Raw genomic sequence first — 24,381 nt, forward strand, 5'->3', positions numbered from 1 at the left:
CATGCTTAGCACACAGATCAGCTTATAAAACTAAAGTACAGATCACTTTGGCTACCAGGTAGAGAATGAGGAAAATAGGGTAGGCTGGGGATGAGACCCCTATAATGAATATGACTCTTTCCATACTAGTAATAAAGTTATCTGAAGGTTTGCCCCCCAAATAAAATAAAATATATACAAAATAAAAATATATTTTCATTATAAAATATATCATACTCAAATAGCTGTGTCATCATCACAGAAGCAAAAGCACCATCAGAGACAATGTTCCAACTTTTTTTGTGCATGGTACCTTACCTTCTATGTTGTTTTGGGGTTTGTTGGTTTGGTTTAATTTTGGGAACACATCCAGCAGTGCTCAGGGATTACTCCTGAATCTGCACTCAGGAATCACTCCTGCGGGCTCAGGGGACTGACCATATGGGATGCGAGGGATCGAACTTGTCTTGGCTGCCTGCAAGGCTAGTGCTTGCCTTGCCCTACTCACTGTGCTATCGCTCTGGCCCCACTTCCATTTTTATAAACCTCATGCTATGCCAGCCAGAACTCATTGACTGTGGTCAACAAACTCTGCCTAATTTGTAATCAGCTTTGGAATGGTCTCTCCATTTTCTGTCTTAAGTCTATCCTGAGTGCTCACAGGGCCCAGTGGGTATCGTGTGGGTTTTGGATCATTCTATCATTTATTGATCATTCTATGAGTTTCTCAGAAAATGCACTGGGGTGCAGTGGGCAGAGCCACCAATGAGAGTGAGCTGTGATGGGGGCTGAGAATAGAGTGGCAGCAGTGGAGGTGGTGAGAAATAGTTAGATTGAGTTGTATTTAGAAATAGAGGTGATAGGACATGTTGATGCAGAGCATATGGGTGATGGGTGTGAAAAAGAATGAAGTTCTCCTAAGTAACTGGCCTGAGGTTCTCAATTTAGTGATGCTATTTACTGAGATGGTAAAGGATTTATGAAGACTTACAGGATACTAGGAACCAATAATTTTATGTCATTAAATGCCAACTAGTGCTACAGAATTGCAAGACAACCAAAAGAATTGAATTTATAGCTTGCTTTTGGAATAGTTGCATCTGAATAACCTTAGATTAGGCTCAGTGGATTATTGCAAATATGCAAGGAGACACAATGAAAAGAAACAAACTACTGCCCACTAACAGAACAAGAAAGTTACCAAACAGAGCTGAAAATATAAACTAATGTCAAACTTAACTCATCTCTCCTTCGTGCCTTCTAGATTCTGATGTCAGAGCCAGGGAAACTACTTCAGAAAGTAAAAGTATGGCTACAAGAATACTGGAATGTCACAGACCTCATAGCAATTCTACTCTTCTCTGTGGGAATGATTCTTCGTCTCCAGGACCAGCCCTTCAGGAGTGATGGCAGAGTCATCTATTGTGTGAACATCATTTATTGGTACATTCGCCTACTAGACATCTTCGGTGTGAACAAGTATTTGGGTCCTTATGTAATGATGATTGGAAAAATGGTAAGCAGAATTCTCTAAGCCCACATTAAAAATTCTTATGGGAGGAGTGCTTAGAATAAGAAGAAGAAACAGTTTTGTTTGAACCTGACATCAATGTCTAATTCAAATGGTCGTTAATATTAATATATATTTACAGATGTTGTGCATGTACTGTGATATGTCTGAAAGTATAGAAAGAGCACAGAAGACCATGTTCTCTGGAGGATAATAATTAAGAGAGATTATATTTAACTGTATTTTGAAGCAGAGAGTTTCGACTTATGATTTTTACATTTTTTATCAGATTGAATTTTTTATTTATTTTTAATTTTTTTATGAGGTACTGTGATTTACAAAGTTATTCTTGATTTTCAGGCATATAATGTCCCAACATCAAATCCTTCACTAGTGTCTACTTCCCTCCATCAGTATCCCCAGTTTCCCTCCCACCTCCCAGGCTTTGTCTATGATAAGCACTTCATTTTTTCTTTTAGGCACTGTAATTGAAAATCCTATTACTGATAGGGTTTCATGCATAGCAATTTACCCCTGTTGAGCACCATCTTCTACTCTACTATTGTTTTGGTGTTCCCCTTTAAGTCCCATATAGTTTTCTTTCTTTTGGGGGATGTGTGTCACACCCAATGGTGCTCAGAGGTTCCCCTGGCTCTACACTCAGAAGTCCCTCCTAGCAGGCTAGGGAAACCATATGAGATGCCAGGAATAGAACCGGAGTCTGTCTGTTCAGTGTTGCCACATGCAAGACAAAAGCACTACCACTGTGCTATTGCTTTGCCCCCCATATAGTTTTATATTGAATAATAGTTTTGATTGAAGAATAGTTCTCAAAAGTTCTCAGCTTCTATTAACTTTGGATATTTGTCATTCCCCTACTATGTATTTTTTATATCTAGCCTTTTAAATGAAATTTCAAAATTACCTTTCCATACACAGAAGGAGGGAAAACATTGATTTGTATGCCATGTTTTATCATGTTAGTGGAAAATGATATTTGTTAACTAGGTTGCAAAATTATGTTTTTACCTGTATGATTCTTTGATAAATAATTACAAGTGGAAAACTAGTTGTGCATCCATACATGTGACTGTGGACTTATTTTAACATTCCTTAACTAGACATGACTTTCTAGATTGAATCCTGAAAGGACAGCATCAATGTATACTGAGAAGTATATATAAAAATCTTCCTCTTCAAACTTAAAGAAAAATAAGAGGCTAATAGAAATGAACGAGGTCATTTTTATATTCTTACATTTTTTTAGACATAGCCCCCTATTAATATATCATTGTAGCATATATGTGGAAAACTCAAGTGCATTCACATGGTAAATGTCTGTTACTGAAAAACCTCTCTGGTAATAATGTTCACTCGATTTTCATTGCAAAAACTAGCTGAATTATGATTGTTCAATAAGATGTATTTTTTTTTATCATTCTCACTTAAGTTTATCATTGGTGTTGACCTTTTCCATCAACAAATCAATATTTATGGTGATATGTGTAATTACTGAAATTAATGCTGAATAATCAATATTCTTTCTACAAAACAGTTACAAATTCATGCAAAGGAGGAAATCATTTTAAATCTAAACTTGGGGCTGGAGGGATAGAACAGCTGGTAGGATGCTTGCCTTGCATGCATTCAACCTGAGTTCGGTCACCGGCATCCTACATGGCCCCCTGAGCATGCCATAAAGGCATCCTGAGCAAAGCTAGGAGTAGCCCCTGAGCATCGCCGGGTGTGGTTAAAAAAAAAAGACAAAAAAAACCCTCAATGGATTATGAGAAATAAGGCTATTTACATAACCTCTTTGAGAATCAGTTTGTTCATGATACATATGAATAGCCAAGTGGCAAGTTTATAACAGATAAATTGATAAATTGCATTTGTTATCATCATGTTCATGCTATGTTTGGAAAAGTACAATGAAAGAAGGTCAGTATTAAAGATATACAGAACATCTAAGTAATTCTCTGCACTTTGTTTAAAGATTGGCATTTATAACATCAGCATTATTAGGGAAAAGATCACTAAGCTTGTTTTGGAGAGAAAAGTCTAAAACTCAACAAATTTACCAGCGGGAGAATTTCTGAGGGAAAAATGTATATCTTGTTTTATTATGTTACATGTATATCATCTTTGTAGTTTAATGATGAATTTGAGATTGTAGTGGAAAACTTCTATGTTTAAAAACAGTTTCAAATTAGAATTTACAGAAAGGATTTTTAAAAAGTAATCTTGGTACCTCAGTCAATTTATATAAATGTCTATATATATATATGAATTTTTTGTATATAGGGAAAAAGTTCCCATAAAACTCACAACTGGAGTCTCAATTGTACTCAATGTAAGTAAATAACCATAACATCTGTATAACTAAGTTTTCTCAACCTTGACACTATTAATGTTTTATTCTAGATAGTTTTTTATTCTGAGGAGTTTATGCATTGTCAGATGTTTATATTGTGCATTATAAGATGCAATATATACCATATAAAATATATACAAATACATACACTATGATGTCTAGTACAGATGGAGTGAGGCATCTACATTGCAAATGACCAGCATAGTTGGATGTTCAGGACTGCATATTGTCCCTAAAGTACAGCCAGGAGTAAGTCACCAGTATAGCTGGATATAGCCCCAGAATAACAAAGGAAAAAAATGTCTCCTGTCATTTTTTTTTAAGAAATCAAAATTTTGCTCTGTTGAAAACTACTCCATTAGCTGAGTAAATTGAGTAATCTGATTGGCTATTTTTTTCTAATAAACCATTACCTTTTTTATTTCAATAAAAAGTATCTGAAAAACAAATCAAATATATTAATTTTAAAAGTTTTAAATAGTTAGTTGCTAACTTTCATTCAAATACTTAAAATAAGTCACACTGGATTTTGAAAGCCAGATTATTTCAAAATCATCTGTCATTTTAATGACATAATTACCCCACATTTGACTGTAATGAAACCTTACTATGAGTGATCAAGAGAAACGTACTCCATTTCTCTTCCTCCTCTTATGAGTGATTTTACTTATTACTCAAGAATAAGTAGAAAATGAGAATACTGAGGGGCTTAGATCTCTTTCATGGGCTCTTAAGATAATTCATTCAATAATTGAATCACTGATTCAGAAGATAGATAAAATTGGCCTATCACTGAGAGATAAAATTATCAGTGAATCAGATAGACTTCCAGGCTGGAAGCTTAACAAACCTTAACAAAATATGCCTGAATATGAATGCATTAAAGAATATTAAGAAGCTCCTATTCATATTAGTAAGCCCCTAAATAGCCTCACATTTTACTAGATCTTTAGGCATTAGGATAGGCAGATTCTAAGTCAATCATGATTACTAAATTGGTTCTATGAGTCTTCATTGTATAAGAAATAAGGAAACCAATGCCCTCATCTCATAAAAAATGCACATCTATTGAGATTCTAGTTGATCTGCTAGCCCAGATTTTCTTAGCATCCTGACAGAATCCTGACCCTTTTCCATCATATTTCACTCCCAAACAGAATTCTCTAAGTTTTGCACTAAACTCACTTATAATAATGTTGAATAAGAATAGCAGCTATATAAAAGGCTCTTAAGATCTTTATTTAACTAAAGTGAGACTGGGCAAGGGATAGAACATGGCTCAAACTTCAAATCACTACCTTCCAATTGCCCTTATAATAATGTATGACATTTACTAAGAGCTAACCATGTTGAACATTTAATGTTCATTTAATCATTTAATCCTTTCAAAAGTTACCGGTCCATGCCTTCCTCTTGTTCATAGATCTTCATTACAAATTAAGAAAAATAAGATTGAAAACACAGTCTAGTTATTTTTACTGTTAGACAAAAATAAAAACTTGGGTCATCTGAGAATATATGCTTAGTAAGATAGTGTTTATTCTCTATAAAACGTAGCCATAGGTTATTTACATAAAGAAAACAAAGATCAGCTCTCTTAAGGTGAAACCAACAAAAAAGTTTAGATTTAAAGACAGGTGACCAGTCCCATGTTTTAGTAAAAATATTCTATGTCTGCAATATAGTTACTATTATATTGCAATATTTGGAAGATAAGAATTGAAATAGGTAGAGTTGGGGCCGGAGAGATATCATGGAGGTAGGGTGTTTGTCTTGCATGCAGAAGAACTGCGATTCGATTCCCGGCATCCAGTATGGAGCTTGCCAGGAGCGATTTCTGAGTGTAGGGCCAGGAGTAACCCCTGAATGCTGCCGGGTATGACCCAATAATAAACAAACAAAAAAAAAGGGAAAAAAAAGAAAAGAAATAGGTGGAATTGAGTATTTTAAAAGAATGTTTTTCCTTTATTGTCTTGACCCTTTGGATATCACAATCTAATTGAATGAAAACAATCCTGAGAAATTAAATTAGAACAGTGGCTATATTTACTGGCTGAATTTTCTTGGGTCAAACTGCCTCCTAAATCTTATAATTTTCTCTCACCACATCTTTTAATCATTATAAATAAACAGGACAGAAAGGAAACATTCAGGTTTTTCTATTGATAAAACTTTTTATAAATAAATAAAGGATAGAAGAATTTTGCAAAATAAAAGGCGAGGCAGAATAAAAAAACAGGCTCATGGTTTCTATAAAACTGTTTCAACGCTGTTGGCTTGCTCACTATAAGAAAGTTCTGAGGCCACTATATTGTAAAAGAAATAACTAACAACTAATTAACTATGAATTAATTAACTAATTTTAAAATTCAGAAAACAAAAAAAATTTGAGAGATTCATTTTTAGTTCAACATCAGAAAATAAGACAATATGTGAGAGATGGACTTAGAAGTTGCCTGTAAGGGGCTGGAGCAGTGATGCAAGTGGTAAGGCATTTGCCTTGCACGCGCTAACCTAGGATAGACCGTGGTTCGATTCCCCAGCATCCCATATGGTCCCCCAAGCCAGGAGCAATTTCTGAGTGCATAACCAGGAAGTTCTTAATTTTGAGGGTCACACTCTACGGTTTTCAGAGGATACTTCTTACTAGTGCTGCTCAGGAGACCATGTCATATTCTCTCTCTCTCTCTCTCTCTCTCTCTCTCTCTCTCTCTCTCTCTCTCTCTCTCTGTCTCTGTCTCTCTGTCTCTGTCTCTCTCACATACACACACACACACACACCTTTTTTGTTTACTTTATCAGTATCACCAGTGACACTCAACTTCTGACATTCTAAATTCACATCATTACAGAGTTAAAGGGCACTTCTTTCCCCAGCTTCAGTTGAAAGAAGTCCAAAAAGAGGATTTTGATTGGTTTGTCACATTTCTACTTTCTAACACTGTTGCCAACAGATGAGTATCATGATTAACCTAGCCTGGAATAGTGACCTATCTTTGTAGCCAAAATGGGTAGGAACTGTTTCTAAAAGAAGGAATTAATGGGTTTGGCCAGGCAAAATGGTAGTTACTACATCCTCCTCTATTTTTGGTGATAAAAGGAAAGTAATTTGGCATATGAAAAGCAGATCCAAGATAATATGTATCATGAGACCAAGTGAAAACAAAAGAATAGAGGAATAACAGATAACATTGCACTTGAATACAATAGAGAATTTCATAAACATGTCGGGATTTAAATTCAACATTTCAGAAGCAGGCACAGGAATAATCTATTAAACTCTTTGATTCCAATGGAAAACACAACCTACATAGCTGACAGGCACATTACAAAAGAGTAGTTCTCTGAGAGACCAGTTTGTGGTAAAACTTATTGAAATGAAGCAGGGCCGAAGAAATGAGATAACACAAAATGGATATTTGTTTTCTCAGTTTTGTTTACAAATGGCTATGTTGGGACTTGCCAACTCATTATTCTTTCTGGAGTTAGGAAATTTACAGTATTGCAGAAGTCCTTAAAATAATTCAATTATCCCAATTTCAATTTTGCTAAGAAGAGGCCCAAGAATAACATTGGTTTCCCCCAGAAACAGAAAAATTAATGTTATTAGAAACTTAAACTTCTAATGTTATGTGGTGTACTGTGCTTAGTCTACACTAATTCTCGGACGCCATGGAAATTTCACTGAGTTTTGAGTCACTGATAAATGTCTGAAGACTCTGACTTCAATAGACCACGTGTTCTTAACTGGACACCGATGGCTATCTATTTAAATATCATCAGTCAACCAAAGTGAACCTCCATCAAAATTTCTCATTTGGTCATATGGATTTTCTTTTTTCTCTCTCTGCTTTCCCACCCTTCCAGATGATAGACATGATGTACTTTGTCATCATTATGTTGGTGGTGCTGATGAGTTTTGGGGTTGCCAGGCAAGCCATTCTCTTTCCCAATGAGGAACCATCATGGAAGTTGGCCAAGAACATCTTCTACATGCCCTATTGGATGATTTATGGGGAAGTGTTTGCAGACCAGATAGACCGTAAGCAAGTTTATGATTCTCATACACCAAAGTCAGGTATTTAACTTCAATTGGGTCATGTCTTTTCCAAGTTCATTTGTTTGTTCTCAATAAATGGCTCAAGATAGAGGACTGATTTCCAGCTTGCTATCTTGGAGGAAAAAAAAACAATTACAGAAGGTATATATATATTTATATAGAATTTTAGTCCTCGGGTGTTTCTTCAGGTACGTCCTTTCTATGACACTAATAGATATCTGGTATGCCAAATTTGATCATGAAACTAACCATTAAAAATATCTAAATTCTCTGGGGATTCAAAAATCTCAGGACTGTGCATTAATTCTTTTAATATTAGAAATATATTATGTCACTGTTCTCTGCTCCTCCCCAGTTCTTGGCCTTTAAAAAGAAGTTCTTTAAGCTTGCCTTCAGAACAAATAAACAATTCTCAATTTCACCATCAGACTTCAAGAGTGAGGGCAAACATCTGCATGGTGTTTTCCTTACACTGGAAACTATTCTACTCCTTTTTTTCACTGTCTTAAATTATAAACTATGGAGACACAAAAGAAGCTAGTATTCATTGCCTGAAAGTATGGAAAATGCCTTAGGTGCTAAACTGAGTTGCTTGTTGCTAATGCCAGAAAAAAATTATATCTATATCATGTAGTGATTTAGTGTGGAGGGAAAATACCAACAGTTCCCTATGTTTTATGTTCTCATAGAGGCTGATTAGCAATAATAAACCCTCCTCTTGTGTACAGTTTGAAGACTATTGTATCCCAGGAGTCTGATCCAGCATTTTATTGGGACCAAATGTCAGGACACACCACACATTGTAAATGATTTGGGAAGAAAGCATCAGGAAAGAAATATATTTCACTGTGGAGTTGAATCCCAGGAGCAACTATTTCTTATTTTCCCTGAGGAGTTTAGCTCTGGAAATATTCCTCCAACATTGTTGAATTAACATTTTTCAAACATTTTTTGCTGACAGATCAGCCCACTGCATCCTTGGACTGTGGACATGGATTAGGGTTACATAACCAGGTAGTAGGGCTTATTAAGAGCTAGCAAAGAGGCTACACGTCAGCAACCAGCCTCCCAGCGCCCACCCACAGTCTCAGCAGGTAGGACTGAGACCATTATTAACATAGGGACAAAGCACAAAAGGAATCTGGCCAGTGAAACCATGCCTACACTGGCAGTAGGATAGCTGCACATCATTTTCCCTTTCCTAGGAAAATACTTTATATTTTTTTAATGAATTATCTGTGGTAAAAAGGCTTTTGGCATGCCTTATTGAAAAGATACTCATTTCATGAGACTAAGCCAACACATCCAGAAAGTTTTACTCTCTCTCCCCATTGGTTGTGAAATCCTTGCCTGACAGTGAGCAGCTTTCAGGCAAACAACTTTCCAGAGACTAAAGGAATCTCTTGGGGATCTTCCTTTCAAACAATCCCTATAGGGAAAAGACACTTCAAAATACTTCAAATGCACACCTATGATCATTCTCCTTAGAGATTGTGTTTTCCTTTCCGAGAAATTGCTTTCTACTTAACACTATTTTGCCTTGCTAGTTTTCCTTTCATCCCTTAAATGAGACTGAGTTCCCACGAGTGTTTGGACAGTACAACATTTGGGGATGGGAAAAGGAGGGAGATGTAGGCATGTTTGATAAATGGGATTCTGTCTGTCCTTCTACAAGAGGCCATTTATTGATGTTGTACTATGAACCCAGCCTAGTGCAACAAACACCACCATCTGGCTGAATAAGAAGAGTTATTGTTATTCTAATAGAAGGGCTGATTGTAGTTTAGAACTGAAACCCCCTAAGAGATGAAAGAGAGGTGTTGGATGTGCATGAAGTAAGAAAATAGTTTGCTTACCCTATTCATTAGATCCGCGATATTCTACGTGTGTATAAATTTCTAATGCTGAATCCCAATATCTTATCACCCCAGCTTTGGATGGATGTTACCTGTGCGACACCTTCCCAACCACTTTAACCTTTCTGATGTTCTGAAATTGACTTCAATGGTAGCCACTGTTCTAAGCTAAATCAGCCAGTTTTCTGTCTAAAGCGCTAGAGTATTTGTCCTTTCTCAAATGGGGATAAAAGGTTTTCCCTTCCCCAATCTGGCCAAAGCCTTTGAACATCCCTGTTTTCTCAATGAATGATGTTTGTGAATTCTACGGGGACCAGATGACTCCCAGAACTGCCCGGGAGACTGAGTACTGAGCTATTTGAGAAAGGTATAAATCGTTTCTGCTGCCCTGCAGTGTGCTGCCTCTTTTCTGTGCCGTGTCCAGGTTGGTTGTGAAGCATGTGTTCAGGCTGATCGGATCTCATATCCACCTGGACCCACCCACAGCCTCATCCAGGCTCCCCCAATCCATCTTGTGAACATGCCCCTCTGTGGGCTGTTCATTCACAAACACCTCCCACAGTGACTGGTTTCTAATGCCATGCACGTGCGCCATATCTAACTCTTTGTTTTCAATTGCGAAATTGCTGAACTCATTTCATGTCTGGGGAAGTTGTCCTTCTGAATTGAGATAATGTTTCTGGGTCAATGAAAGGGTCATTGGGGTGGGTTCCTAACCTCTGTTTTCTACCTCAGAAGAGAGGGCAACTTTAATGCCTTCACTTCTGGGAGATGATATTGACCAACAGATTCTATTTTTATGTTTATTCTATTTTTGTTCTTGTTATTTGTCCTAACCCCAAACTATCAATAAGTTCAGGAATGCTGGAATGAGCCTGGTAAGGTTACTTTCCAAATGTGCTTAAAAATTAAAATTAAAAGACACAAAAATGAATGGAGTCACTGACAAATCAAAACTAAAACCCAAAACCCAATAATCTAAATGTTTACTCCTCTAAGCCTGGTTGGACTCATGCAAATAATTATCCAACTTTAATCTACAGCTTCTGTAGATATCTATTTTAGCATCAGAAACAGAAGAAAAGTTAGGAATGTGACAGAAGTCAGAAGATAATGAAAATGTGGAAGGAATAGTGATGGTCAGTTCTACCTGCAAACTTTGACCAGTAAGCACCTTCCCAATGATGGGAATTGAACTTGATGCTATTTGAGAAAGTGTTTTGTTTTAAATAGTCTTAAATCTTCTCAGGTGTCTATCTTTTGTATAATACCAGCTCTCTAAGGCCCAGACTATGGGCTAGCATGGGATGAATTGGACTTCAGGTTGGAATTACATGTGTTGCTACTGAATGATAATGTCCTTGAGGCAGACTCATCAAGTTACCCCATGTTTTGTTGCTTCTGAATACTGGTCAAGATCATGCCAGAGCAGTGAGAAATAGGTAAACAATCTTTGGAGGAGAGGAGAAGCACAATAAATGCATTTCCAGCACATCTGTGTTAATGCCAAGGCATAGCTAAAGTAGACTCCTTCCATCTAAAAATTTTGGCCTGTTTTGATATATAAGATGGCACTTTTGCTGGAAGAGAAAATAAGTTGTCTCTGATTTCCTTAAGCCTTGAATTAATGATACTTCCCTTTATTTCTGGGCATCCATCTATTGCTGCTCTATACTCAGATTCTCCAGGCTGTACAGGGTTGGGGTTGGGGGGAGTGAATCATCCTCTTGAATGCATGAAATGAGGGTCTAAATTTAGTCATCCCCTCCCCAGCTTATTTTATAAGTTTTTGCAAGTTTTGGTAGTAAAGTCAAGCAGAAGATCCAAAATTTTCTTTCTATCATGACTACTTAATATTATCTGGCAATTTCCACAGACCCCCAAATTTACTATCCAACCTACTCAATGCATGGATCAAATAATTTTCTCTCTTCTAGTGGGCTAGCAATTTTCCATATGATATTAATAAATAATCTGAAGTAGTAGGAAATGTGTTACTTTGGTTTCGATTTTGTTTTATTTAGTCGCTAACTTATTAAAAGTTTTTCTATAAAAATAAGTCAGAGGAAGAGGAATAGACATAGAATAGTTACACGTATGGGAGCTGGAGAGATAGCATGGAAGTAAGGAATTTATTTGCCTTGCATGCAGGACAGTGATTCGAATCCCAGCATCCTATATGATTCCCTGAGCCTGCCAGGAGCGATTTCTGAACATAGAGCCAGGAGTAACCCCTGAGCGCTGCTGCCGGGTGTGACCACCCCCATAGTTGCATTTATTCGTGAGATATAAAAAAAAAATAAGAAGATAGTGTAAAATCACCCCACTCCAGCCCAGGTGAACATGTGTGAATCAGAGTGTGTATGAAATAATCCAAACCAGGCTGAGGGTGAAACACATATAGTCTGGCAGTCTTTTACCTAGGATGAAGCCCGCTGCCTTCCAGAACTGCTGTTTTTATTGGGTACAAAGACCACCCCTGGGTGGGGCAGTAAACCCACCCAGGTTTAAAAGTAAGACAATCTTTATTTTGGGTGAAACCAAGTTGTAAACAAACAGATACAAAGAAACCAGGGATAAACGTTGTTTTAGGTAAAATAAGGTGTAACCCAACAAGGTAGTATGGTAATAATATCCAAAGACAATAGAGACAAGGGTCAGGAGGACCAGATAGTCATTGGAAGCTTGCTACAAATAGCAGAGAAGCACAGATAGGGCAGAGAAGGAACCACTGTAACAATGAGAGTTGGAAATAATCACTCTGCACAAGAACTGGTGCTGAGAGTACCTCTCCAGTAACAATATTGCAAACCACAGTGTCTAAAATGAAAACAAAGGAGATAAAGAGAGATAGAGATAAAATCATCTGCCACAGAGGCAGGCAGGGGAGAGGGCAGTGGAGAGGAGGGGCGGGGGGGGGGGGAGAAACAGGGATATTGGTAGTAGAAAATGCACACTGGTGAAGGGACGGATGTTGGACACTGTATAACAAAACTCAATCATGAACAACTTTGGAACTGTGTATTTCACAGTAACTCAATTGAAAAATTTATTTTATTTTATAAATAAAAAAATGTTAGGATCACAGAGATAATTCCAATAATATTCCTAGCATATAAGAGATCCTGGGATTGTTTTCAAAGGTACATTGATTCAAAGCAAGTGGTGTGACTCTGGTCCCCCTGGAATACTTCTGGGTGTGAGGCCGATACAAAATAATTAAATTTCAAAACTACTTGTTTCTTAGTGCCCCCAGATGGGCTCTGTGATGCTGACTGGATCTCAAGTGTGGTTTCTGTTAGAAAGAGGGGGCATCAGGTGTATGCAAAGCCAAAACTCTCTCCTGCTTTCCAGTTCTCAGGATTTTCTCCTTGTTTCCAGTGTGGAAATGAGGAAAATCCAAAACCAGTCTCCATAACATGCCTGTTTATGGTGAAGATGAGAAGAGCGCAGAAAAAAAGATGACGATTGTTTCACATTTTGGTCCAGGCGCTCTGGCACAGGGAGCACCAGGACTCTGCATCTGTTTGGTATTCAGCACTGACCTTCACTAATGAATTCAGAGCACATTAATGCCTAACAGCAATGGCATGGGGAGTGTTGCCTGATCAGGGAAAGTAGTTTGAAAAAGAAAAACAAGCCAGTGCCAACTTTTGGGGGAAGTGGGACTGTTTTGTTGGGTTTTGTTTGGCAAATTGCTAAGAAAGCAAACCACTACGAGGTACCACCCCTATTTTCTGTCTTTGAAAGCCAGCTAACATTTTAGAAAATACCATCTGACTTGTTTACTTATACAAACTGAGTTTCAGTGGATTTACAAATAGAAGTGCTATCTGCAGACAGAACTTTTTGCAAAGATTCAGGATCCTATTGTTATCAACATTTGTTCCAACATCATAATAACCATGTCATTTTGGGCTCCATTTTCAGTTCATTCTTGGTTTATTCAGTCAATATTTATTTTTGTTCCTATTATAAACTGGACCCTGAGATGCTAAGTTGCATCTGACTGAGATATTATTTTCAATGAATTTACAGTTCAGGAAAGGTAGATTAACAGTGAAATAGATATTGTGGTACAGCCAACAAAAGAAAGTATTTCTCTCTGCATGAGAACCAAGGCATTATAGTTGAAGCTTTGTAAAGAATGGAAAGTTCGGGTCGAACCCTGAACTAGGAGCAGGTATTTGTAAGGCATATGGAAGCAGCAAAAATTGCATTCCAAACAAATGAGATGTTCTAGGCACAGCACATCGTTTAGACTATTCAGGGTGAGAAGCAAGAGGAGGAAAACAAGACAGATGTAAATAAATAGGTGGACCCTGATTTTCCATAATCTTGAACTGTCATCCTACAATTTCATATACATTAGTCATAGCTATCAACCCAAAAAAGAAAGTGACCAGGAAAATTATGGGGATAGAAAGTGAAAGGACAATTTGCCAATTCAATGGCAATTGGGATGGAAAGGAGGCAGTATGAAATGTTAGAGGGTCAAATCAGAAGACCCAGAGAGATAGTATAGGAGGTGGTATGAGGTTGATATTTAAAATGTAGGAGCAGGGACTGGAGAGGTAAGGTAGTACAGTGGATACGGTATTTGCTTTACACATAATTGACCGGGTTCTATCCTTAGCATCTCATATGGTTCCCCCAAGCCTGCTAGGAGTAATTTTTGAGTGCAAAGCCAGGAGTAAACCCTGAGCACTGCCAGGTGAGGCCCCAAAACCAAACTTAACTAAATTAAGCTAAGCTAAAATGGTAGCGCTGGGCCTGAGAAATAGAACAATGGATAAGGTGTTTGGCTTGCATGCTGCGAAGTCATGTCAATCCCTGGCACTGCATATAATTCCCTGAGAATCTCCAGGAATAATTTTCTGAACAAAGAGCCAGAAATAATCCCAGAGTTCTGTGGAAGGAACCAAAACCAATCAAACAACCAAACAACAACAACAACAAAAAACCATAATAAAATAAAATGAAATATAAAGGAGCTGAGAAATAGCTCAGGGTTCAGGAGCACGTGCATCCCATCCCCAACACCACAGACCTCCTCATCACTGCTGAGGAGAGCCCAAGAGGCACCAGAGCACTGGTGGGTGTTGCCCTTGTGGCACTTTCCATTACAAGCTTGAGTACTGAATAGTCTGTTTCATTTGATAGTATTGTAAGGAGCAGCCCTCAGGACCTTTTGTGCATAGCTTGGGATACTGCCCCCTTCAAAATGAAGTAACTGGATACCATTTCAACATTTATTTAAAGAAGCATGAACATGGATGTCATTTACTGAATAGAACACCTGGGAGGAAAACCTGTGAGAAAAGGGAATTTATACCCTTGGATGAAGTTTTGATGAAGTTTGAAGTTCTCATGGGAATTCCTGGGAAACCATAAAGAAAGTTATTTTGTACATAAAACTCTGGAGCTCAGAAGAAAGACATGGACCAAAGATACAGATATATGGATTAGTTAAAGTAGTGGGTAAGCTTGCCACATATACTATAAGAGAGAGCATACTAGAGTAGAATCCTGAGAATGGTCGATCAAATTAACATTCAAACACAAGAGAAAAGAGTATAGCTAGGTGAGTATTTAGGAGAGTCCATTCCATTATTTAGGAAGCCTCTGGAGACTTTGCCAAAAGAGTTTTCATTTCAGTAGTGTGCAAAACAAACAAATAAACAAAACAAAACAAAACAAAAAACTACTTACTGTGATTTTGTAGTAAATGACCAACAGGAACACAGAATGAGCTCAGTGGTAGAATACATGTCTTGCATTTCAAGATGTTTGGTTTAATACCTAGCAAAATGCATATACATACACACACATGAACAAAAGTCAAAGTATTTACCAGGAGTGACAAATGATAATGCATATGTGTATAATATCTATTGTAGAGAGTGAGGTAGGAGAGGAGAAAATGTCAATGAAATGGGACTTTGACAAGGTTTTGTAATCACTGCTCAGAAAAATCACTGATGCTGTACATAACAAAGAATTGCTTAGGGCTACCTATTTGCATAGTTAGGTTATGTGTTTTCTCAGTCAAGACTCAGTAACCCAGGTGTAGTGTCAGGAATGAGAAATAGTTGTTTTAATCTAAGACTGAAACTTTGATGTTCCAGTATGGCAGGATAATAGCTTGGGTTTGGGTGTTGAAAATATTTGTCAGGGTATTCCAATATGAAATGGAAGAGGCAGAAATGAAGATATGGTTTGGTGAATACCTAGAAAAAACAATTAGTAGATTATGGACAATTAGAATCTTGTTCCTAAAGTAATAGTAATCTGTTGTGGTCATAGAAAGGTAAATTAGCATTTAGAATGGGTTATAGAACAATTTGGGGGAAATAATTATGCCCAACAGCAGCTATGAGATTTCCAGCTATGCTGAAGTTGAGGTCAAACATCTTAAATCTAGGTTCTTTGTTTTCAAATACAATTAAAGTTTTCTGTTATAATGACAGGAATGGAAAATGAGAAAAAGTTAGGGTAACCTGAAACTCAAAGAGGAAAAAAATATCTTTCAGAGTAGTTCTTTGGAAGAGGTTATCGATGAGTATCAAACCACTATTGAGGACATAGTAGGTATGCAATTTTCATTTGAGGTTGAAAGGAGGTGGTAACCTTCCTATAAAGATGGTTTTTGTTAAGGGCAAAAAGTGGAGAGTAGTAGCATGAGAAAGTAGCCTGGGGTTGGGCTGAGTGAGTGGTGTGTGTGTGTGTGTGTGTGTGTGTGTGTGTGTGTGTGTGTGTGTGTGTGTGTGTGTGTGTGTATAGACCTGAGTTCAATACCTCACACCACTTTCCCCCAAAAGTATGAGAAAGAAGAGGAATTTATGTTTTGGTGATAAGAGTATTTCAGAATACTAAAGGCAGAAGAGGGGTAAGAAAATATGGAATAAATAATAAATTCTGTGGGCAAATAGCCTAATCTCAGATAAGGCTAATTTCAAAGGGAAAATAAGTCAATTCAAGACTTGGCATTTTTAAGAATATAGGATGGCGGGCTGGAAAAATGGTACAGTAGGTAGGACACTTGCCTTGCATGCAACCTACCTGGGTTTGATCCCTGGCATCCCATATGCTCTCTGGAGTTGTGCCAGGAGTGATTTCCCCCCCAAAACAAATAAATAAAAAGATTATAGGTATGTGGGTAGAAGTAGCATGAAAGTTATAGTTTATTCAGAATTTTGAGGCAGCTAAAGGCCAGAGATTTGGCAATGTAAGAGGTGAGGCAACTTGAAGCTAATGACAAAATCTCATAGACAATTTTGAGTGGTCTTTGCTCAGGTTTTAAAGATCACATTTTAGTGCCAAATTGTTCTAAAGGATGAAACTGGAAACTTATTGGAGTGGAAGTGAGAATAACCGGATTCTGAAGAGGAAATTTTGCCACATAGCTGAAGAATTTTCTTCTTTTTCTTTGTGTTGCAATCACTTCCCAGGCTATAAACTAAATCAATGCCAGGATGAAAGGTGTGAGAGACTGAACTCTCACAAATGAAAGGCAAGTACTTTACCACAATAACTCTCAAATCAGTTTCTGCCTTTGAAATTAGTAGTGTTTTTTGACACTAGCAAAGTATCTTGCATCATTTTTCACAAGAGTAAGCTCTTATTAACATCTTGGAGTGATCCATTTTTCTTAACTCTTCTAGATTTACAATTAATTTTAGTGGTTGGACCATTCTGGCCATTTTCAGTCTCCATTGAAACTCTGCCTTAACAAAGAGTGTTTATGGCATACTGTGTGTTTATGTTATTTCAATGCCCAGACTTTTCTATATGATCAAAATACTCCTAGCAAGTCCTACATGATTATAGAAAATAAAATACCAGTAGATGGAACATATTTTAATTTGTGAAACCTTTAAAAATAAAAAAAAGCTCCAACATACTTCCCCAAAAGTTGTATTTGGAGAAAAATGGGCTTTTTTTTTTTTTTTTTATAGTTGTGGGCATTACTTTGTTCCCTATGGAAGTTAATCACTGAAAGAAAAAATATATAAACTGTTTACACCTTTTATATATAAGCAAGACATTAGAAATTTTTCCTTTTTCTTTATAAAACTCTTGCAAATTGGAGGCAGAGCAGTGGTGCAAGCAGTAAGGCGTCTGCCTTGGCCATGCTAGCCTAGGATGGACCGTGGTTCAATCTCCCGGCATCCCATGTGGTCCCCCAAGCCAGAAGCGATTTCTGAGCACATAGCCAGGAGTAACCCCCTGAGCGTCATTGGGTGTGACCCAAAACACAAACCAAACCAAAACAAAACAAACTAAAACTCTTGCAACTTGTCCTCTCTCTATTTTTTTTTTTTAGTTTTTGATTTTGGGGTCACACCCTGTAGCGCTCAGGGGTCACTCCTGGCTCTACGCTCAGGAATCGCCCCTGGCAGGCACGGGAACCATATGGGATGCCAGGATTAGAACCACCGTCCTTCTGGATGCAAGGCAAACGCCCTACTTCTATGCTATCTCTCTGGCCCTGTCCCCTCTTTTTTTTGTTTTGTTTTTGGGCCACACCCTGTGACACTCAGGGGTAACTCCTAGCTATGCACTCAGAAATAGCTCCTAGCTCAAGGAATCATATGGGGCTCCAGGGGATTGAACCAAGGTCCATCCTAGATCAGCTGCACGCAAGGCAAAACACCCTATCATTGTGCTATTGCTCTGGCCCCAACTTGTCCTCAGTTTAATTTTTTTTAATTTGAGGCACTACTGGTATACAGTACTGTGCTTCTCTCCACGACTGTCTCAAGGATCCCTTCAATCCACTGTTCTCTGACCTTGTAACTTCATTTCTGTAGGCCAGCACTCTAGTTCTAATTACTTTGAACATTTATTATGCTCTTACTATGTTTCTTTATATAACACATATAGGAGAGCTCATTCCATATCTGTCCCTCTTCTTCTGGTTGAATCCTGATACCCCCAGCTCCATCCACATAGTAGAAAATTGCATGATTTTTCTCTTTTCTTATAGTGGAGTAATGGCCATTGTGTATCTATACAACAGTTTCTTTGTCCAGTCTACCTAATTTTGAACAATTGGGGTGTTTCCAGATCTTGGCCATTGTGAATAGTGATGCAATAAAAAAAAGGAGCACAAATGTGTTTTTGAAATAGTGTTTGGTGGCCTTTGGGGTGGATGTCAAGAAGTGGAATTACTGGGTCATATAAAGGTGCAAATATTAGTGTTTTGATAAGATTTTTTTTAAACCAGGACATTTATTCCCAAGACTAGCTGTTGAATTTCTTAAGATGAACTGGATGGAGCAATAGCTGCTCTCAGGTTTATGCATTGTTCCTTCACGGAATCCATGTCTGAATCTGTGGTACACAATTTTCAAGAGCCTCTTGAGACCGGTCCCAGTAATGTTCCTCCTCTTGGCCTTGGCACTCCAATTATACTAGTTATACTTTCTCTTGTGCTTGGCGGGGTAGCCACATTTGCTGCAAGTCAACTTTTGCCAGTGGTAGGCATTGGAGTCACACCAGTGGCACAGTGTGTGCGTATTGTTGCGACACTTCTCAAATGAAGACATCCTCTTCGTCATCTCACTTTTGTGGCGAGGACCAAAGAGCGCTAAGATTATTATTTTTTTTAAGATATTGAATCAGTTGACATTCCCACCAGCAGTAGATAGTGGGCCTGTCCTATTTAATTTTTGCAAAAAGGACCTAACAAAGGAATTCTGATTAGCCAATAATGAGGGATCTCAGAAGGAATTTATATGTATGTTCATAGAATAAGGTATACTTTAGGCATATTGATGATGAAATTAATCATTTAAACAATAATAAGTTATGAGGCCAGAGGGTAAGATAATATAGAGTTTAAGTTAATTGCCTTGCACATGACTGATCTTGGCTCTAGTCCCAGTACTGCATATGGTCCCCAAGCACCTCAAGGAGTGATTGCTGAGTTCAGAGTCAGAAGTAAACTCTGAGCCCTGCTAGGTGTGGCCTAAAAACCAAAACCAATCTTTTTGTTTTGGGGCCACACCTAGTAGTATTCAGGGTTACTCCTGGCTCTGTGCTCAGCAATTACTCATGGCAGTCTCAGGGGAAAATATATGATACCAGGGACTGAAGCCAAGTTGGCCACTACAAGACAAAAACCTTACCTGTTATGCTATTGCTCTAGCCCCCAAAAACAAAATGAAAAATTCATTAATATTCTATATTCTAGGTAGAAGGTATAAGCAATAATTGAACTACAGGCTAATCACCATAGACTAAGTATATATGATATGCTATGCAAACCCAAATAATAATGTTCAACATTATTCTTCTTATAACATGAAAAACAAAAGGTAGGGAATTATTTTTCCATAATCCAAAAATGGGTTTATCTAGTATAATCCTAGTCACACTGTCCTCCAGAACCGTCCCTAATGTATTCAATCTGGAGATAAGCAGCCAAAGTAATCAAGAGAGGCATAAAAGACTGTAATTTGAGAACATTTTCAAAAGATTGGGATTCTCTACTCTGAAAGATGAAAGTGAATATATTTGAAGTTTAGAAACTTCCCAAGTGAATATATGAAGAAAATGAGCAATAAAATATGGATAATAGGCCTTCAAATCCCACTTTACTTGAGCCAAGCAGCTCTTGAAGTGATAAACTTAGGACAAATAAAAGATATACTATTCTAAAAGAGGAAATAGAGAATTTATGGGTTTTAGTTTCTCCAAGCAATGTTATAAAGGAAATGATATGGTTTTAAAGAGAAATAGAAATATATATATCTTTTAATTATGAAAAGGGAAACTCTAACAAAAAATGGCTGGGTTTTATCTTTGACACCCCTGCCTCTGTCACTTTCTTTTGAAGAAAAGAAAAAAGAACATTTAAGAAAAAGAAGATTCTACTATATAACGAGAAGCCTGATTATATAAATGATGCAAATAATTTTTTGTTTGGTTTGGTTTTGGTTTTGGTTTTTGGGTCACACCCAGCAGCGCTCAGTAATTCCTCCTGACTCTATGCTCAGAAGTCGCCCCTGGCAGGCTCAGGGGACCATATGGATGCCGGGATTCAAACCTCCATCCTTCTGCATGCAAGGCAAATGCCTTACTCCATGCTATCTTTCCCGTTCCAAATGAAAATAATTTAAAATGATCTTTATTCACAAATTCTATGCAAACAATTAAGAAAATAGCAGAATGACCTATAGCAGCTCAGTCCTGTACCCAGATACCTTTCATTCCTCTTTACCAAAAATTTGTTCCTATTTTCAAGCTACTGTAATGTCTTGATGCTTAGAACACTTAGCTATGAACTATTGTTTTTTTGTTTTGTTTTGTTTTGTTTTTGCCACACTCAGCATCACTCTTCAGGAGTTACTCCTGGCTCTGTGCTTAGAAATCACTCCTGGTAGTCTCGGCTGGCCATATGGGATGCTGGGGCCAAATCCTAGTCAGCCGTGTGCAAGGCAAACACTCTACCCACTATGCTATTGCTCTGGCCCCAGCTATGAACTACTTTAGATAATTCCTTTTGGCAGTTAGCACGTCTACCACCCAAAAGTGCCTGTGAGTGTAACATTAAGACACACATACTGCCAGCTGATGAGGGAAGAAGTAGGGAATGTATAAAAGTCTAGTTTCCTTGACACACGTGTAAGTGAGAGAAAGAAAAAAAAAGACTTTCAACATTGCACTGCAAGTACTTATTAATCATGAGATGCAGTTGATCCCCAGAGCTCTCCCTACAAGATTATGAGCAAGCGTGGGCATGTGAGACTGCATACTTTTTGCCTTGGTGCTGTTCCCTACTCTGTTCCTTTTACTCTATCCAGATGCTCTGAAAAACATTGCCTGAGTAATTTGCTTTTACTGGGGCTGAAATTGTTTAGGGCTCCTCCTGGATAAACACAATCCTTACAGAGGTGCTCAGGGTTTAGGTCTTCTCAGATCCAACCTGAAATGTTCATTGGAAGAATGAACTTCCTTGCAGTGCAAGGTAAGGAGTCTACAGGTTTTTCTATTATATACAAAGCTGATGTCTTTCTAGTTTTAATCATCTCTAGTAACAAGGTGAAAACATAAAATTCTCCCTCATTACAGATGAGAAAGACTTATTTGCACCTTGTACTTCTTTAACATCTGAAATTAATGCTGTAATTCAAGGTATTATGTTCTCAAAAAAATTTATTCTTGGAGCCAGCATGTTCATTCTAGCCTTAGGATATTTTATTCACCATATTTCTCAAATCCCTTTTTCACACCAGGCAGGTATTATGGGAAAAAAATAAAATGTATGGGAACTGTCCTTGTTTTCAGGAATTTGTCATTTCACCCTGTGGTCAGAAAAGTCTTTTTGCTAAGGGTTCAGTGGCACTGAGAGCCAAACCACCACTATTGTATTCCTCAATACAGCAATAAGTAAACTTATGGGCATGACTGTGTTCCAGTAAAACTTTATTTTCTACAAAATGGGAGGCATGACTATCTGCCCAGGAGCATGCTTTGCTAACATTCATCTAAATGGGTCCTGTGAATGCAGCATGTCCTTCCACTTACATCACTGGAGCAAAGCATAACAATGGGACTCCAGTACATAATATAATTTTTAATTATTTGAAGTCCCTAATTCAAATGACAGACTTGTGCATTCACTTCCAGAAAAAGTGTTAGTCTGCTGATTCAAATCAAACAAATGAGGTTGTTGCTGAGTTAGTTCCTGAACCATGTCTTTTTGGCCAACATTGTTTCATAATATTATAGAGGAGGAAAAACAACACTGGTAAAATTGAAGGAAAATAAAGCACCACGTTATTCCAATAGTTGCTTTCATTGCATGATCTTATGTTATTCCCATGTCCTTTTGCTTAAAGTCTCAGTGTCCGTTATTTCTCTTGAAATAAAGTCAAATGAAGATTTTAGGATAAGGAAATGGCAATTGATGAGTAAACACTACCTCCAAACTACAAATACATATGCCAGTAGAAAACCCTTCTTTCCTTAGGAGCATAGCTTCATCCTTTTGGGTTACACACAAACTCCAATGGCCCCTGGATAGCCATAAAAGTGTCTGTCTCTTTAAGGGCAGAAAAATCAGTTAAGAAAGGACGCCCCTAATAACTGTCATTTAGATGCAATAGGGGATGGGGTAATTTATAAAAACTCAGATGGAGTGTGGGTGAGGAGAAATGAGGGATGGGAGTACGCAGTGGGTGTCTATTTCTCCTGGCAGATTCTTCAGGAAGCTTACTACATTTCCTGGAGGGCTTCACTGGGAAAACTGTTGACTGGACACTGTTTCTACTACCCTGTAGCTCCTCCTAACTTTCCCTCTCTTCTGGTCATCTCTCTGACTGATTGATCCTTCACTTTGGTACTAACCTCAGCACTCCCTCTCTCCTTCTCTTTGGCCTTGGGGTCTACTATAAGGCCTCTGGTTTCCCTACCCTGTCTGTTCCCCTATTAAGCCCAGTCTCCAGAAAAAAACCTTCTTGTCAGAGTCTTGCCTGCTGGGCCTCGATCAGTTGGGCATTCCCCTAAATTTGGCAGATGATCATGATCTCAGGCTCCATTTTAATGGATGGAGACTGGGAGTGGAGGCAGAATGGAAGCCTGAAGTCACTTTGTTCACATAGACTGCTGTTAAAATGTTCACTTTCCCAGTCATTCTAACCTTTCAAGTCTGTAAATGGGTGAGGTGTCCCCACAGTACTCCTAAACCTTAGACACTATGTCTTTTTGGAACCAGAGACCTCAAACAGATCTGCCAGGAAACATATACCTGAACCCACAAATCACCTGCAGGCTAGGATTCGTTGCCAAACACCTATGTATAAATGCATAGACATACTTTTTTTCTCTTTTATGCACTTTTGCTTCTGATAGGACACTTTTGGTTAAATTTTGATGTTGTTGTTAGGTTTTGTTTTTATTATATTTTGTTTTGGTCTTTTGTGCCATACCTGCATATGCTCAGTGGACTGTATAGTGCTGAGATCAAACCCAAGACACACATGTAAAGCAGGGGCTAGTTCTTTGAGCTCTCCCCTCCTCTCCCTGTCCCCACAAAGGCATTCATAACTGCTCCCCCAGTTCCTCTTATCTCTTACCCCTTCTATAAATACTGCAGCATGCTGAGAGGTGGTATATTTGGACCACAGAACAGAAGCTTAACAGCTATTTCTAGGATTTGCCCTCTTTATTTTTCTTCCCCAAATGAAGAGCCAAACCCTGATGAAAAGACAAGTAGGACAAATGAGTATTTCAAAATTCTAGTTATTGCACTGATTTCAACCATCTTATAAGACAGAATGACCAAATGAAAATAAATTTATTGGCACCAAGGTTGCAAGTCATCATATCATGTTTGTGTCTCAAAGGGAGCTTACATATGAAAGCATCTTCATATAATACAATAAATCATCCCACAAGATTGCTACAGGGATTCCCAATGATATCAGGGGGAAAATTTTACCAGAATTGCCCCATTCAGTAGAAACTTATGTGATGATAGAAACCTTCCTCGAGTTGTTGTGATACTGTTGCTTCTAGTCATACATGGCTAGTGAGCCCTTGAAGTGTTGCCAGTAAGAATGAGAAAGATGATTTTTGGCAGGGGTTCTGGTGA

The 24,381-nt window shown here is 38.0% G+C and overlaps 1 protein-coding gene and 1 pseudogene across 1 annotated transcript in view; one reads left to right on the forward strand and one right to left on the reverse strand.

The window, feature by feature from the left end:
* TRPM3 (transient receptor potential cation channel subfamily M member 3) overlaps nucleotides 1-24,381 on the forward strand; it is a 621,182-nt gene that overhangs the window by 520,985 nt on the left and 75,816 nt on the right. Inside the window, 2 exon segments of the mRNA XM_049770922.1 lie at nucleotides 1,244-1,495; nucleotides 7,731-7,905. Coding sequence (XP_049626879.1) covers nucleotides 1,244-1,495; nucleotides 7,731-7,905 — 427 coding nt within the window.
* On the reverse strand, nucleotides 19,042-19,342 carry LOC126004570 (60S ribosomal protein L37-like; annotated as a pseudogene).

This window comes from Suncus etruscus, chromosome 3 (assembly GCF_024139225.1).
Source record: "Suncus etruscus isolate mSunEtr1 chromosome 3, mSunEtr1.pri.cur, whole genome shotgun sequence".
Taxonomy (NCBI): domain Eukaryota; kingdom Metazoa; phylum Chordata; class Mammalia; order Eulipotyphla; family Soricidae; genus Suncus; species Suncus etruscus.